The 14,860-nt window shown below is 54.7% G+C and overlaps 2 protein-coding genes across 2 annotated transcripts; one reads left to right on the top strand and one right to left on the bottom strand.

The window, feature by feature from the left end:
* Positions 1-145: 145 nt before the first annotated feature.
* ags1 (alpha-1,3-glucan synthase Ags1) lies at positions 146-8,489 on the bottom strand. Its single transcript, XM_025591340.1, has 4 exons — positions 7,634-8,489; positions 7,375-7,550; positions 6,462-7,261; positions 146-6,364 (listed from the first exon to the last, which is right to left on the bottom strand). The coding sequence occupies exons 1-4, from the start codon at positions 7,988-7,990 to the stop codon at positions 495-497; spliced, it is 7,203 nt and encodes a 2,400-aa protein (XP_025447811.1). The 5' UTR covers positions 7,991-8,489; the 3' UTR covers positions 146-494.
* Positions 8,490-12,241: 3,752 nt separating this feature from the next.
* BO95DRAFT_78109 (alpha-amylase) lies at positions 12,242-14,570 on the top strand. Its single transcript, XM_025592214.1, has 3 exons — positions 12,242-12,273; positions 12,480-13,643; positions 13,735-14,570. The coding sequence occupies exons 2-3, from the start codon at positions 12,633-12,635 to the stop codon at positions 14,380-14,382; spliced, it is 1,659 nt and encodes a 552-aa protein (XP_025447810.1). The 5' UTR covers positions 12,242-12,273; positions 12,480-12,632; the 3' UTR covers positions 14,383-14,570.
* The last annotated feature ends 290 nt before the right edge of the window (positions 14,571-14,860 follow it).

The following is a 14,860-nucleotide window of genomic DNA, read 5'->3' as shown; positions in this document are numbered from 1 at the left end:
TTCACAAGCTCTATCCAGTGGTACCCTACGATAATCACCCCTGCCCTGGCGTTCCAGTGTCGGACAAAGAACCACGACTCCAACACCCAACAACCACCCACCTCCTACTTTCCTACAAAGCTACAAGTAATTGGCTCTGAAAAAGACCGTCTTGAACACAAGATGTATTTGGGTATCAATGGTAATGATGATGCGCGATGTATATATATACATGTATATATGGTGGCGGATTGCGGAACCCATGAGCGCTCGGGGGCGATGGAGAAAAAGGAGACAAGATAACCAGAAAGACAACAACAAAAAGCAAGAAGCGAACCCTGACTCGCAGTTCGTCAGGGCTGGAAGCGCAATTAGTCAGCCCATAAGCTGAAAACGTCTATACAGGATCATTAGATGTACATTGGAGGGATCGATGTGACGTGATGTCGTCAGAGATGATAGTGATGATAAGGAAAAAAGGAGTGTGAGGGTGAAGGAGAGGGTAAGAGAGAAGACTAGGGCTTGGCCAGCTGTTCCTTGCGGAAGAAGAGCAAGAAGCCAGCACAGACGAGAAGCTGACAGAACAGAGCCACCCAGAACCAGGCGTTGGCCACGGAGCTGGCACCGAAGGTCGGATCGGGGGAGATGGGACCAGGCCCGACATTGTTCGGGCCAAAGGCGCGGGCACAGATGGTGGCGATCGAACCGATCACCTGCGAACAGATCAGGGTGAACAGCATGTGCGTGCGCGTGAGCGTCTGCAAGAGGATGATACCGAAGCCGAGACCTTGGATTGAGTCCAGCACGCCCAGCCAGAGCCAGATACTGCGCGAGACCAAGGCACCGCCTGTATATCCGCCGGTCACCCAGGGCAAGAAGTAGCCGATACCGGAGACACCCCACCAGATCTGGGCCCAGCGCGGCGCGCCCAGTCCGCAGGCGAACACCGGCAGGAACCAGCTGTGCGCCTTGAAATAGCGGCTGACGACGAACAGGAACCCGGCCCAGACGAAGCCGTAGAAGACGATACACAGGATGACGATCTGCCAGCCGTGCGCGTGCGCCGATCCCCACAGGAAGCCCCAGTTGCGGCCGTACGGCGCGCTCAGGAAGAAGTTCTGCAGGATGACCGCCACGAAGTTCCAGAGCACGATCTTACGCCGGAAGACGGACTTGTAGAAGGAGGCGACCTTGCCGGGCGTCTGGTTGTAGTAGGTGGGAAGGCCCAAGAACAACAAGATGCCTACGGCCCACAGGGCGATGGCGATCGGGTAACAGATGGCGGTCATCTTCCACGAGTTGGCGATGTTGTTCGTGCTGGTCAGCACGCCGGCGCTGGACGCCTTGGTCAGGGTCGATCCCCAGTACCAGAGGGCGATCACGTAGGCGGACTGGATGCCTTGGATGAGGCACGCGCGGAAGATCCACACCTCCACGGGGGCACCACCTTCGTCACCGAAGTTGAGGGCGAAGAAGAGCGAACCACTCGACGATCCAACCGCGTAGGCACCACTGCCGATGTTCTGAATCCAGCCACGGTTAAACTCGTTGGTATCCCAGTGGGCGGATCCGATCAGCAGGAAGGCAAGGCCGTAGAAGAACCACGGAGCCGAGAGACACACCACGGACTTGAAGTAGCGATACACCAACCACCAACAGATCGAGGCGATCAGGTATGTAGTGGCAATGCCGTACAGCTTCTCGGCCGTCTGACCGACTTCACCGGTCAAAAGGGTGACCTGGTACGAGTTGGCGGCGATGATCTGACCAATCGACAGGAAGATCGAGTAGATGGGCCAGTCGCCGATGCGGATCTGCATCCAGCGCCGCAGTCCCGTGGGTGGGACGTAGTCCTTGCCCAGCAGGAACTCGTCGTCGGTCTCGTTGGACTCCTCGTTGCTGCTGGCGCTCATGCGCGAGCCAGTCTCGTCGTTGTACGAGCCCATGGGGGAGGCGCCGTGCTTGTCGCGGAAGATGGAGGGCGTCGGCGACTTGAAGCGACCCAACTTAGCATCGCGGAAGCGATCGAACCATTCCTTCTCACTCTGGATCAAGTACTCCTCGATACAGAACTGCGATTCCGAGTTCTCACCCGTCAGGTCTTCGAGCTTCTTGTCGAACGAGTTGTAGTACTCGCCCGTACTGTCGGTGAAGAAGGGGTCAACCTTCTGCAGCTTGAAGTCCTTCTTGCCGCCGACCACGGAATCGAGGGAGAGCATCGAGGCGCTACTGAGACGGTTGCGGGCCTCGTGGATGTTGGGCGGAGGCAACAGAGTCTGCGAGGCTGTCGGAGGAGTGCCAGGACTGGAGGGAACGAGACTGTTGTGAGGGAACCCAGGGCTGGCGGGGACCAAAGCCCCCGATTGCCGCGCGGCCTGCAGACGGCGCGCCTCTTCCAGTTCCGCATGGTTGAGCGTGTACTCGTCATCACCAAAGTTGTCCTGGGGGTCGTGCTCGATGTCGGTCTCGTCGCCGCCTTCCTCGGCCTCGACGATGTTCTCGTTCTGAGGATCCGCACGCTGCGCACGCGGACGGTGACCGGGGCCGGAGCGGTAGCCCAGAGACAGCTTGCGTTGCAGACCGCTGGCGGGCTTCTCGGTGGTTTCCGAGGTGGCCACGTACTCGCTGAGCCGGTTGAGGTTGGCATAGCTGCTCTCGCGGGATTGCAGCGTAGGCGTCTGCATGCCCGGAGCCAGCATGGGGCTGGCCGGAGTCGGGGCGAGGGCGAAGTTCGAGGCGGAGGGGGTCACTGGCCGGTTGTTTGTCTTGCTTCGTTCCTTGTTATGCACCTGGATTGCCGTCGTTTGCAGGATCTCCAGATCTTCAACCCACTGAGCCACGGGGAAACGCTGCTTGGCCGACCGGGCGCGCATCATCGCTCTCGTCTCCTCCTTGGAATTAAGGGCCGCGTCGATAGCCAACTTGAACTGGTGGAGCAAGTGGTATGTCGACGTCGATTCAACGTTGTACCACCAACCTGGCATCTGGCCCAGTCCACCAACGCGGGCTCCGATACCCAAAGCACCCTTACGTCCGAACTCGACGGCGACGAGGCCGAAAGGTTCGTCACGCGAAGGAATAAGGGCGAATTCGGCTCCAGAGAAGATATAGGGCGGCAGACTCGTGAATTCGGGACGTGAGAAGACACGGCCAGGGTAGAGCTTCATCATATGATCGAGCTTGAGGGCAGCGAACTTGCCGTATAGATCAATCACTGGACCAACGCAAATCAACTGCACGTTGGGATGGGCCTCGAGAACACTTGGCATCACATCAGCGATCAAATCGACACCCTTTTGCATGGACCAACGGCCGACAAAGACCAGCAGATCCGCGTCCGGATTGACAGTAAGACCGGCCCACTCCTGGGCTTGACGCTTCAAGTCTCCACGGCCAGCTTCGTAGGATGGGTCAACGGCGATATCGCCGCTCATCGCCTTTGCCTGTTCCTTGTCCCAGTCACCAATATCCGAAGGATCCGGGTTGGGGAGGTTGCCAATCTTACGCAGACCCCAGAAGATGGGATAACGCGCGTACGACCGTTTACCGTATTTTTTGGAGACACCGACGGCACCAAAACCCTGTTGGTGCACACGCAGGTAACTAGCACCGGAGTGCAACAAGTTGAAGACTTCACCGAACTGGACGTAGTGGCGGACCACGTCCAGGCTCAGGTTAAATACCTTGCACACTTCCTCGCGTTCCGTGGTGGTCCGCAGAGGCCACAGACCTTGGAACTCGGCGTTGTGCAGGGACAAACACGCTGGAATAGTCTCGGGCAAAAGGTAAAGCGGTGCCAACGAACCGTGATAATCGTTGATATGATAAAGGTCAATGGGGAAGCGCTTACACGCCTGAGCGATACACTGATTCCATGCAGAATAATAGATAGCACTGTTCAGATCGTCCATACGCGCGGGATACGGCTCTGACTTGGACTGTTGGCGGAAGACAGGGGCGTCAAGCAACACGTACGTAATGTTGTTCAACGTGTGATATTGCACTTGCACCTCGTAGTCGTTGCCAAGGATCGTGACGTTCATGGGCTCAGCGGGGGTATCCACAGGATAATCCACTCCACCGACACAAGGAACCACCCAGATAAGGTCCTGATGACCGAGCGTTTTACCCATCAGTTGGGCCATGACACCCAATCCACCGATCTTAATCTTGATCTGCCAGTCCTCGATATCGTACTCCATGGTGGCGATGAGAACCATGCGACGCTTGGCAGCCGCGGCCCCGCTGAGAGGCGTCGAGGTTTGCAACAAGCCTGACTTGTTGGCCAAACGGGTCAACGCGCCCATTTCCTTCTCCTCAGTTCCACGAGGACGCTTCTTGAACTTGCGACGGATGGCCAGGGGAATCATGTTGTGCTTCTCGGTCACACCGACCTGGTTGAACTTAACTTTGTAGAACGATTTCATGAACACCCAGACGCAGGCGGCGCCGCTGATCGGGGGAATGATCCAGAAGAGCACGAACATGGCAATCTGAGTGGCCTGTTTGCCGACCGGGTACAACCGGAAGCGCATGGTAGCGTCGTCAATGATCACGTTCCATGAGATGTACGGGGATGGAGGGTGGTTGGTGATGTTGATCAGCGTGGCCGACAGCGAGGAAGGAGGCATGCGGTCGAGAACCGAATCGTTATCAGCATCGCCCAACACCCAGCTCTGATCCGGTTGTCCGTCAGGGTTCATGCCCCAGATATTCAACTGAGCCACCGCGGGCCACTCGGCCGTGAAGTGATACTTCCAGAATCCCGAACCCATGTCCTGACTGACCACGTTATCCAAGCCGGAATCGTACCCGTACTGGTTGTAAGGCCCGTTCCAAAAGATATGGGGGAAACGACGAGGCACCATGTGGTCCCAATCCGCATCGCCCTCTTGCACGTAATCGCTGCTACCGGTCCAGCGGCTCCAATACTCGATACGGACGTGATGGCCCTTCCACGATTGTTTCTTAGTACCGGACCAAGGGGACTCGGTAATGGTGTCATTACCACCATAGTACGGCAGCCAGTCAGAAAAGGTAGTGCCCCAATTGGTCGAGTACCGATATTTATCAGCACCCGCAGCGTGATGTTGGATGAAAAGACTGCCATTATCATACTTGTGGAGCAGACTGGTCGAGTAGTTGGCCGTGGTGTGGATCATAGGGTTATCAATCTGACCGATACGGAGGAGGAAGTGGTCGATCGCGTTGGTTTGATCATCACCGGCTTTGTTGGTAACGTTGCTCACTGTCATGCGGTGGATACCGTTGTACACCCCGGTCAACGTGGCTTCCCAGACAAAGGCCGTGGGGATGTGTCCGCTCCACTCCGACTGCGTCTCGTTGATGGTGATGTTTTTGCAGGTAGCGCTGTTCTTGTCGAGCACCGGCACCTTGCCGTTCTCCGTGGACGAACTGAAGGTAATCGAGTCGGAGATTCCGTCACAGTCCATCTCCTCGTTGAAATACAGGGCAACCTTGACCTCTTCATCCTCGTTGGGGGCCACCGTCGACACAACCGGGACATCGTGTCCGGGTGTGAACTTGGTGATCATGGGCTTCGCCTTCACCCAGGACGAGCGAGGCACGTAGGCTCGGAAGGCATAGGCATCCAGCGTCATATTAGCCAAACAACCGTTATACTTAGTGGATCCATTGAACCCCTTCTTGTAAGGGCTATCGATCAGCTTCTGTTCGTCATAAGGGAAGAACAGGTTCTTGACCCAGGTGCCAGTATCATAGGGAGCCACGAGAGAGTAGTTCTCCCGGCTACAGTCGAAGGTATAGTCAATGGTACGGTTCACGTTGTGATACACCAACCAGACCGACTGGTTCGCTGCGGCGGATCCCAGGTCCTGGACCTCCGAGTTGATGTCGCGCATCACCGACCAAATACCGGTCTCGGTAGCGGTTCCGTTGGAACCACGGTAAAACACCTGCTCGGTTTGGTTGGACAAAGAGCTGAGCGAGTACCCGTCGTTCAGAACCGGGAAGGCCTCGCGCAGCTGATACATGCGCTTGATGATGTTCCGGACAGGATGCGATGGATCGCGGTGGTCATAGGTCACAGTCTGATCATTGCAACCGTTGCGACCGGACTCGATGGGCCAGTTGTAATACTGCGAAGACTCCAGCGAGAAACATCCATGGTCGCGCCACGCGGTGGCAGGCGACATGGCCTGACGTCCGAAGATATAGTTGGAGGCAGTCGCATCGAGGATGTAAAAGGCCTGTTCCTCACCCCAAAGCAGGAGAGGGATACCCGGGAGAACCAGGGTGGTGACATACGTGCCCAACAACTGCCTCTGAACACCCTTTTCGACGGTCGGCCAACGGAAAACATCCTGGTTGGTGGCACCGTACATGTGCCGAGGGTCGAATACACCTGTTTGTCCAGATTAGCCTCATGCTGTCGCTGGATTGCTGCGGGTTTCGCGGTTTTCAACCACGATTCCGCAAGAGATTAGGGCTACAGCACATACCAGTGTTGGGATTGACCAGATCATTGGTCTGGGCCATCTGGTTCCAGGCGGTGACCAAATCGGGCTCCAAATCATATCCAGCCTCCAAATTACCGTCCATCCCCAGGAAACGGGTCAGGTAACGATAGATGGAGTAGTGGAAGGCGGCGCCATCAATGGCGTTCAGACCCTCCTCGCGCAGGAAATACTGAGGAGCGGACTCGTTGGTGAGCTTCATCGCGTCCTCGGCCGAAGGCCACTGGTCGGGTTGCCGACCTCGGCCCAGATAGATCGAACCAAAGGTGTTACCGCCCGTGATTTCGCCGGCAATAAAGAAGTTCTCCTTGCCCACCGCCCGAGCACACTCCCGGTATGCTGCAGACATGTCGCCCAAGGCGTCCACCGTCGATTGAGTCGCCTTATCGTACCGGAAGCCGTCGATATCCAGAGAGTAAATGATCATACACGAGTGGCGGATCAGGCGTTCGCGTACGGGGGAGTACCACTCCCGCAAACGATCCTGGACCGAGGCGAATTTGGCCAACTGACGTTCCCAATCCGGAAACACACCGAACGCCTCGACATCACCATATTGGTCAAAGTCACTATCGTAACAGCCCACCAATTGGTCCGTCACCGTCTTCTGCACGGGATATCCGTCTTCGAACCAGAACCGGGGGTAGTCGCACGTCGAGTTGTAGTCGTTGCCGATGTCGAAATCCACATACCGCCGGTCGGTCTTCCACATTGCGGGATGTTCGTGGACCGAAAACGGCGTGGTGGTGTTGAGGTACCCGTCGAATCCGATCAAGTCACCCATTCTGATCAACACAATCCCGTCAGCCTCCATCTTTTGGTCGCAAAAAAAGAAAAGAAAAAAAAAAAAAAAAAAACAACTCAACAAGGAATGAGAGAAAAACCAGGGAACACATACGTTGCGATCGTGTTGTCGAAGATCACGTACATTCCACGCTTGTGGATTTCCGTGATCGCATTGCGCCAGGTCTCCAAGTCACCGTAATGCATGTCCAACAGAGTCGTGTCCAAGGCCGAATAACCATCGTACCCCCAGGGTTGGTTCATCAGCTGGGTTCCGGCCAGATATAGTGCCTACAAATCAGGAGTGTCAGTCAAACGTAGTTCCAAGAAGAAAAAAGAAATCGGGACCATAGAGGATCTTCGGAACAACCGACCTTTATTCCCATGCCTTGTAAGTAATCCAACGTATCCAATAAACCTGCCACATCACCACCGTGACGCATCTGCGTCGACGAGAGATCATGCTCGAATAACGTCCCGTTGATGTTATCGTTGGTAGGATCTCCATTCACAAATCGATCGAGGAACAGCGTGTAGACGGGGACTCGCCAGTTCTCCGGGGAGGGGAAGTATTTGCCCGTGTGGTTGGGCCATTCGCCCCAATAATCGAGCGGATCGGTAGCGGTTTTGTTCTGGTTGAAGTTATAGGCAGCATAAGATTCGTTCCATGGCCAGGCCGCTGCTCGCGAGGCCAGCAGAGCCAGCAGTGTGCCACTGGATGCCCACTTCATTGTTGTTGCCCTCAAAGCTTTTTCTGCCAACAACAAACGAAGGGGAGGGGGGGGAGAGGGAGAAGAAAAGAGGGCAGGCCTCTATTTGGGAGTCATGTACAAGTACTCGGCCCAAATTCTTCGCTGGATGCAGAAAAACCAAAATAAGGACAGATTAGCTCGTAAACGTAAACGAATGTCGGGGGGTGGTGTCTTATTTGCTGTTTTCGGCTTGTGTCTGATGGGGGAGGGTGGGCTACTGATAAGTAGCGGGGAGAGCTGTGATAAGGTGGGAGGAGGTTGGAGGAATGCCCACGCAGAACAAGAAGCAAATGCGGAGATGTGTTAACGAGAGAAAAGGTGGGTGAGGAAAGGAAGAGAAAAAGGAAGAGGGAGGAAGAGGAAATGCAAAAGGTATACGAGGAGAAACGAGGGACCAAAGCTAGAGGGGAGTAGAGGACAGAGGGAGTAAAAAAAAAAAATAAGGTGGAAAGCGAGTAAGCCGGTTGGGAAAGTAGAGGGAGAGATGTCGTGAGATTGAATATCAAGGCCGAGAAAGGCTCGATAGGTTAGATGCAACAAGTGGATCGAACGAGGCAGAGAGGCCCTCGTTTTTCTGCTAAGAATAACTACTAGCAGAGCACCGGGGCCAGGCTTACTAGAGACTATTATTCCCTAGAAGGAAGCAGTGACAAGTTGGCGACCTTTTTAGTCCTTAGTAATTTGTGAACTTTGTGAACTTTGTTCTCCTTTGTCTCTTGGGTCTTTGCTCTCGTTGGTCTGTTTGGTCTCTTCGGTCTCTTTGGCCTCTTCTTTGTCAAGCAGGAAGTGAGAGTGGTGAGGGCAAAAAAAAAAAAGAACTAAAACTTTGGGATCCGCACTTATTACTCCGTATTCCATCCAAATTCCCATGATGATGTCTGGTTCCCAGCTTTTACTTGCCTCTTTGCCGTGCGCCTCCTTCCGGGGAAAGGGTTCTCGATCCATTTCGCCTTGCCATGTATGATGTATGTATGAAATGTACGAAATGCTGGTTCCTGCTGCAGTATGGATGCGACAAGTTAGACGAGGGATTCAGGCAGACCCCTCAACTGAACCCGGACGGACCCCAGGGTTTTTTTTTTTTTTCCGGTCTCAGTATTTTATTTTTACTACGGCGCAAATCCACTCGGGACCAACCGACAAGACAGACAGACAGTGACTGAATCCATCACTTCCAGCCCACCGCGGAGGGTCCACCCAGCAAAAGGGAGTTTAGTCTAAGTACGGAGAAGTTGTTGTCTTATCGTCGGGAGGCGCCAAGCAAACCGCCCCGATTGCAACCCATTCGTCTTTTTACGAGGTGGGCAAAAGCACCGGGGCCCACGAGCTGACTGGAGCTGTGAGATTGCCCCTGGTAAGTTACCCGCGAAAAAAAGGCAAAGGGGAAGGGGGAAAATAAATAGATAGATAAAAAAAAGAAAGGAAAAGGGAAAAAGAGGTGGGTGTGTGTGTGTATAAGAGAGAGAGAGAGAGAGAGAGAGAGCTGAGCGGCACAGCCCAAGGCTCTTGTCTGTCTCAGTACGGTACTGCTGTGCTCAGTAGGTAGCTTACTGAGTCTCCGTGGTAGTCAGAGTGATCAGTCCCAACTCGGCCACCGGCCGGCCTTTCCGTTCGCGTGCGGTCGGCTTGGTCCCTTATCGCCCGAATCCAGAAGATACGGTACACTTAGTACTCCGTACTCCTCCGTACGGAGCAGGCAGTCCCCTAAACGCTACGGTAGGGGTGCAGGTATTTATTCTCCCAACTTCCCGCTCTAGATAATCCCAATGATAAGAAGGGCCTGCCTCGCCCCAAGGTGGCTTCCATCCTTTTCTTTCTGTCCTGGGTCCTGTGGCAGTCAGCAAGGGCAGTCTCTCCCCTTGCTAGGTAGTCAGCCTGTCCACCCAGGGAGCAAGTGAAACAAATTATTGAACACTTGTCCGTTGTTCGTTAGAGAGGAGGAGATGGGGGAAAATTCAGAGGGATTTGAGACACGGAAAAGTGACATGACCCATTTGATAGGTCTGTTTAGGAGAGAATCCGGGTTAGTGACGAGCCAGCGTCCGATCCAAACGGATCCTTCCGATTGGCATTGGAGGGTGTAGATTTGGAGCGATTGGAGAGTGATTGCACTCGGTAGCCAGTCACATTGGTGCCTTGATTCTCACTTTGCTGTTTTGGGACAGGGTCCCCGATTTAGAACCCTTAGAAACCCCCCCCCCCTCAGGGCTCAGTCCGTCAGTCCATGAAAACGGGCCTCGGTATTTGTTCATTGCAAATTACAGCGTGCATCTGCAGCTACGGTAATTTATCCATGATGATCCACCAGCCAGGGTCTTGGCACTGATCCTCTGGCGGGCTCTGGTTGGCTGCCAGCCACACCGTCCCATTCCATGTCTCAGACCACCGGTTCCATACAAGACTGACTGACGATGTGATCAATCCATCATTCACTACTGTTCGGAAACCTGAGGCTGCAATGTTGCCTTGCCGATGACTGATCACTCCCCGTGCCCCTCCTAATAATAGATTGATGCAATTTCCAGTGTCTCTCGCTGCTCCCAGAGAGTGGATGTAAATAGGGCTCTCTCCGCGGACAGCTCCTCGCCACCCTACCCGAGGGCCATGTTGTCCATGTGGTATGCTATGCAACGGTTGCACTCGATCACTCTCTGGGATGGATAAGGTGATCCGGCATCGTCCCGACGGAAGCCCCTCCCTTCCCTTGATTCATGTAGGGGGGGTTGGGGGGGGGGGGGAAAGGGATTGTTCCACGGCTTCTAGATTAGATACTTTATTCAATTATATCCAGGATTGGCAATAATGATATCTGACGTAGGTGGTGGTAGTTAGTGGTGGTGATGGTGGTGATAAGAGTCCCAGACTCCCAGCTCGAGACTTTCTCCTGACCTCGCTTATCGCAGCTGCTGTTCCCGGTCCCTCGATGCCTTTGATGCCTGAGGCTGGTGACATGTTTGTTTGTTTGTTGGTGATTCACGCCTATGCCTGCATGCAGGGGCCAACTCAGGCTAACTCAGGCCAACAACACCGCCCAATCTCCGAAAATCCAGTCGAGTCCCTCATTCTGGCGAACAAACCAAACAAACCACACGTGCCCCTGTCAATCCCCTGAAATTACCCGTTGATCAGCCCAAGTCCCTTCCCTAAATCCCCTTCCAGTTTGCTTTGCAGTTCGTAGGAATAATACGTAGGGTGTTCGTGCCCGGATCCACCAGTGCTACGGCCAGTTGGGCTGAGAATGGAGATCGAACCCTGATCGAAGTTTCTGCCCTGCCCTGCCCTGCCCTGCCCTGCCCTGTCTTGCTGTCTATTGCTTTCGGTTATTGTGCAGTCAGTCAGTCTAATTTATCCACTACGAATTCCAGTCATTCTGTCAACGTCCGCCCATGATGGCCCCCCTATTTCGATCATGGGCATCCTGACAGGGGTTAATATTATCGCCGCTCAGGCACCACCAACCGGTTGCTTGACTATAATGACTATAAGCAAGCGAAAAAGGGGAACCAACGAATAGCAGGCGAGGATGCATGCGGACTGGTGGTGCAAGTGAGACCTGATATGGAGGTTGGCCCTCGATTCGTCGAGGGTGATAGGCCTGCAGCCGGTCTAATAGACTAAGAGTTCTCCTGTCTCACCCCCACCCACCCACGCTTCTGTTTTTCCTTCTTCCCACGCTAGTCTAGACGGACATGGGGGAACGTTAGCAGTTAATTTAGCCCGTGAACGGCAATAATCCATTTGTAACCGGACACCAGCGGGTGTTGTCGTACCTGCTTTTCTGCCGAGGAACTTCCACCCTTTCCAAGGAAATTCGGTCCAGCGGCCACTCAAGCCCTGGAAAAGAGGGGAACTTTGCTCGAACTTTGCTCCCACTTGCTCCCACTTGCTTCCACTGGCACCCACTAACTCCCCAATTCATCCAGGTTTACCCATTTTTCGCCGCAACAAGCATTGCCCCTGGATAGGAATGATGGACACTACCATATCTTATGACCTCTTATGGCCGCAACTAGTATTCAACTAGAAGGTGATGGCCCCGTCAACTAGCTGCTTGGGGATAGCTTGAAGATTTCTCCAGACGTAGTTGACTGCACTTAGTTAGTTAGGGCTTTTTTGCCTCTCTGGGCTTTCCCCCTCCGGTCGTGGCCAGCCATGACTATGTAGACGTTGTCGTCCTTTCCGTCTCCTGCAAAGTTATCTCCTCTTCCCAATCATGCCCTCTGCCATTCCCCTCATCTTATCGAGATGACGCTCTTTGCCTGGTAACGCATCCCATTCATTCATTCCCATTCATTCCAGCCTACTTGCTGTCATTCGTTCGTTCTATCGACTACTGCCGTTCTTTCTGCATCTCTGCATTTCTGCATCACACACGCTATTCTCTTCTTGTTCGTCTCTCGCTATTCCTTGTTTTGGTCCCCCTGGTGGTAATGCGCCTATCGCTCTGGTGCTCATGAACCGCGTGCAGTACACGAGCCATTACCCTAGACCGAATTGACTGGAAGTAAATTTCCCCTCTTCTCCTTTGAATCCTCCGCCCATCCACCGTCTTTTTTCGCCTTGGGGAGGTCGTGCAGCACCACCCGCACAAGATCTCGCGACACACGACCCACGACACACCATGGTTTCACTTGCCAGCCTTGGGCAATGGGTTCTCACCCTCGCCCTCCTCGGTGGGTATGAGACCGTCTCAGCCGCGACGACGCAACAATGGAAGTCGCGCAGTATCTACCAGACGATGACCGACCGGTTTGCGCTGCCCGCGGGCACCACGGCGGCCGCCTGTAACACCACGGCCGGACTGTACTGCGGAGGCACCTGGCGCGGCACCATTGATAAGCTCGACTATATCCAGGGCATGGGGTTCGATGCGGTGATGATTTCGCCCATTATCCAAAATATCGACGGTCGGGCCTCGTACGGTGAGGCCTACCATGGATACTGGCCGGATGATCTGTACTCGCTTAATTCGCGGTTCGGGACGCACCAAGATCTGCTGGATCTGAGTGCCGCCGTCCACTCGCGAGGCATGTATCTCATGATGGACACGGTCATCAACAACATGGCCTACATGACCAACGGCAAGAACCCCGCCACCAACATCGACTACTCGGCCTTGACTCCCTTCAACAGCTCGTCCTACTACCACAGCTACTGCGAGATCTCCAACTGGAACAACTATACGCAGGCCCAGCTGTGCCAGACCGGTGACAAGATCGTCGCCCTGCCCGATCTGTACACCGAGCACGAGGATGTGCAAAACATGCTGGTCGACTGGGCCACGCAGATGATCTCGACGTACTCGATCGACGGGCTGCGCATCGACGCCGCCAAGTCGGTCAACCCCGGGTTCCTGACCACCTTCCACGACCGCGTGGGCACCTTCATGACCGGCGAGGTCTTCGAGCAGAACGCCTCCATTGTCTGCGACTACCAGGACAACTACCTGCCCAGTCTGCCCAATTTCCCGCTGTACTACACCATTCTGGATGCCTTCACGCGCGGCAACCCGAGCGCCCTGTTCCAACGGATCGCCCTCGTCCAGCAACTGTGCAACGATGTCCCCACCATGCCCACCTTCATTGAGAACCACGATGTGGACCGGTTCGCGTTCGCCAACGACGATCTGACGGTAAGCCCCCTTCGCTTCCATGGAGCACAAGCCTCCGCATGAGCATGAATGAAGAAAAGGGCCCGAAACTAACCATCCATCCCCAATCCAGCTGGCCAAGAACGCCATCGTCTTCGAGATGCTGTACGACGGAATCCCTTGGGTGTATCAGGGCCAGGAGCAGCACCTGAACGGCTCGTACGCGGGCACCCACAACCGCGAGGCGCTGTGGGAGTACGGGTACGACACGAGCTCGACGCTGTACACGCTGATCTCGAAGCTGAACCGGGTGCGCAAGCACGCGTACATGCTGGACCCGGAGTACATCGAGATGCAAACGATCCCGCTGTACCAGGGCGGTAGTGAGCTGGCGTTCTGGAAGGGCGCGTTCGGGCGGCAGGTGGTGATGCTGCTCTCGACGCAGGGCAGCACGGGCAGCTCGTACAACGTCACGCTGCCCATGACCTACGGGGCGGGCATCGAGGTGGTGGAGGTGCTGAACTGCGTCAACTACACGGTCAACGACTACAGCCAGCTGATCGTGCCGATGGACAAGGGCGAGCCGCGGGTCTTCTTCCCGGTGACGCTGATGCCTGGCAGTGGCTTGTGTGGCTTCAGTTCCAACACCACCTCGCTGAGCCATCTGCGGCTGTCGGCGGCCGCCGCCGCCCTGGGTTCCACGGCCAGTCCGACCGTGGCGCAGGTGTCCTGGGGTTTGGTTGCGATAATTACCCTGTTGGCTAGCTTGTTGCTTGCTTAGTTTGGGGTGTTGTTTTGAAAATGGTGTCCCCCGATCACGGGATTGATACAACTTTTTTTTACTATTTCTTTACTGCTGCGGCTGCTACTAAGCAATTTCTTGATGTACATACTTCACATATCTTGGTGTTCGTTCCTCTCTCGATTGGCGCTGTACCTGGTTTTTCATTTATTTATTTATTTATTTTTCTTGTTCGATTCTGCGGCAGGCCCTTGCTCGACTGAACCCCCCCTTGATGTAGCCGGTAATCATCTTGATGCTTCAATATGCTCAACCCTACGGCGCAGTCAGGGGCATGCATGCAGTTTCCATCAAGTAATCTCTTCAGAACCATTTAATCCGCAATGTCTTCGCCGTAGTGGGGCAACAATCTGGAATGTCTTGGACACAACTTAAGACCTTCGCTCCGTCGCCGAAGCTTGCATCTAAGAATGGACAGCTCTCGGTTTTCCAACGTCAGGCCCCATTTTTATTTCTG

Source organism: Aspergillus brunneoviolaceus, assembly GCF_003184695.1.
Source record: "Aspergillus brunneoviolaceus CBS 621.78 unplaced genomic scaffold BO95scaffold_2, whole genome shotgun sequence".
Classification (NCBI taxonomy): domain Eukaryota; kingdom Fungi; phylum Ascomycota; class Eurotiomycetes; order Eurotiales; family Aspergillaceae; genus Aspergillus; species Aspergillus brunneoviolaceus.
This window is presented reverse-complemented; position numbering and strand designations above follow the sequence as displayed.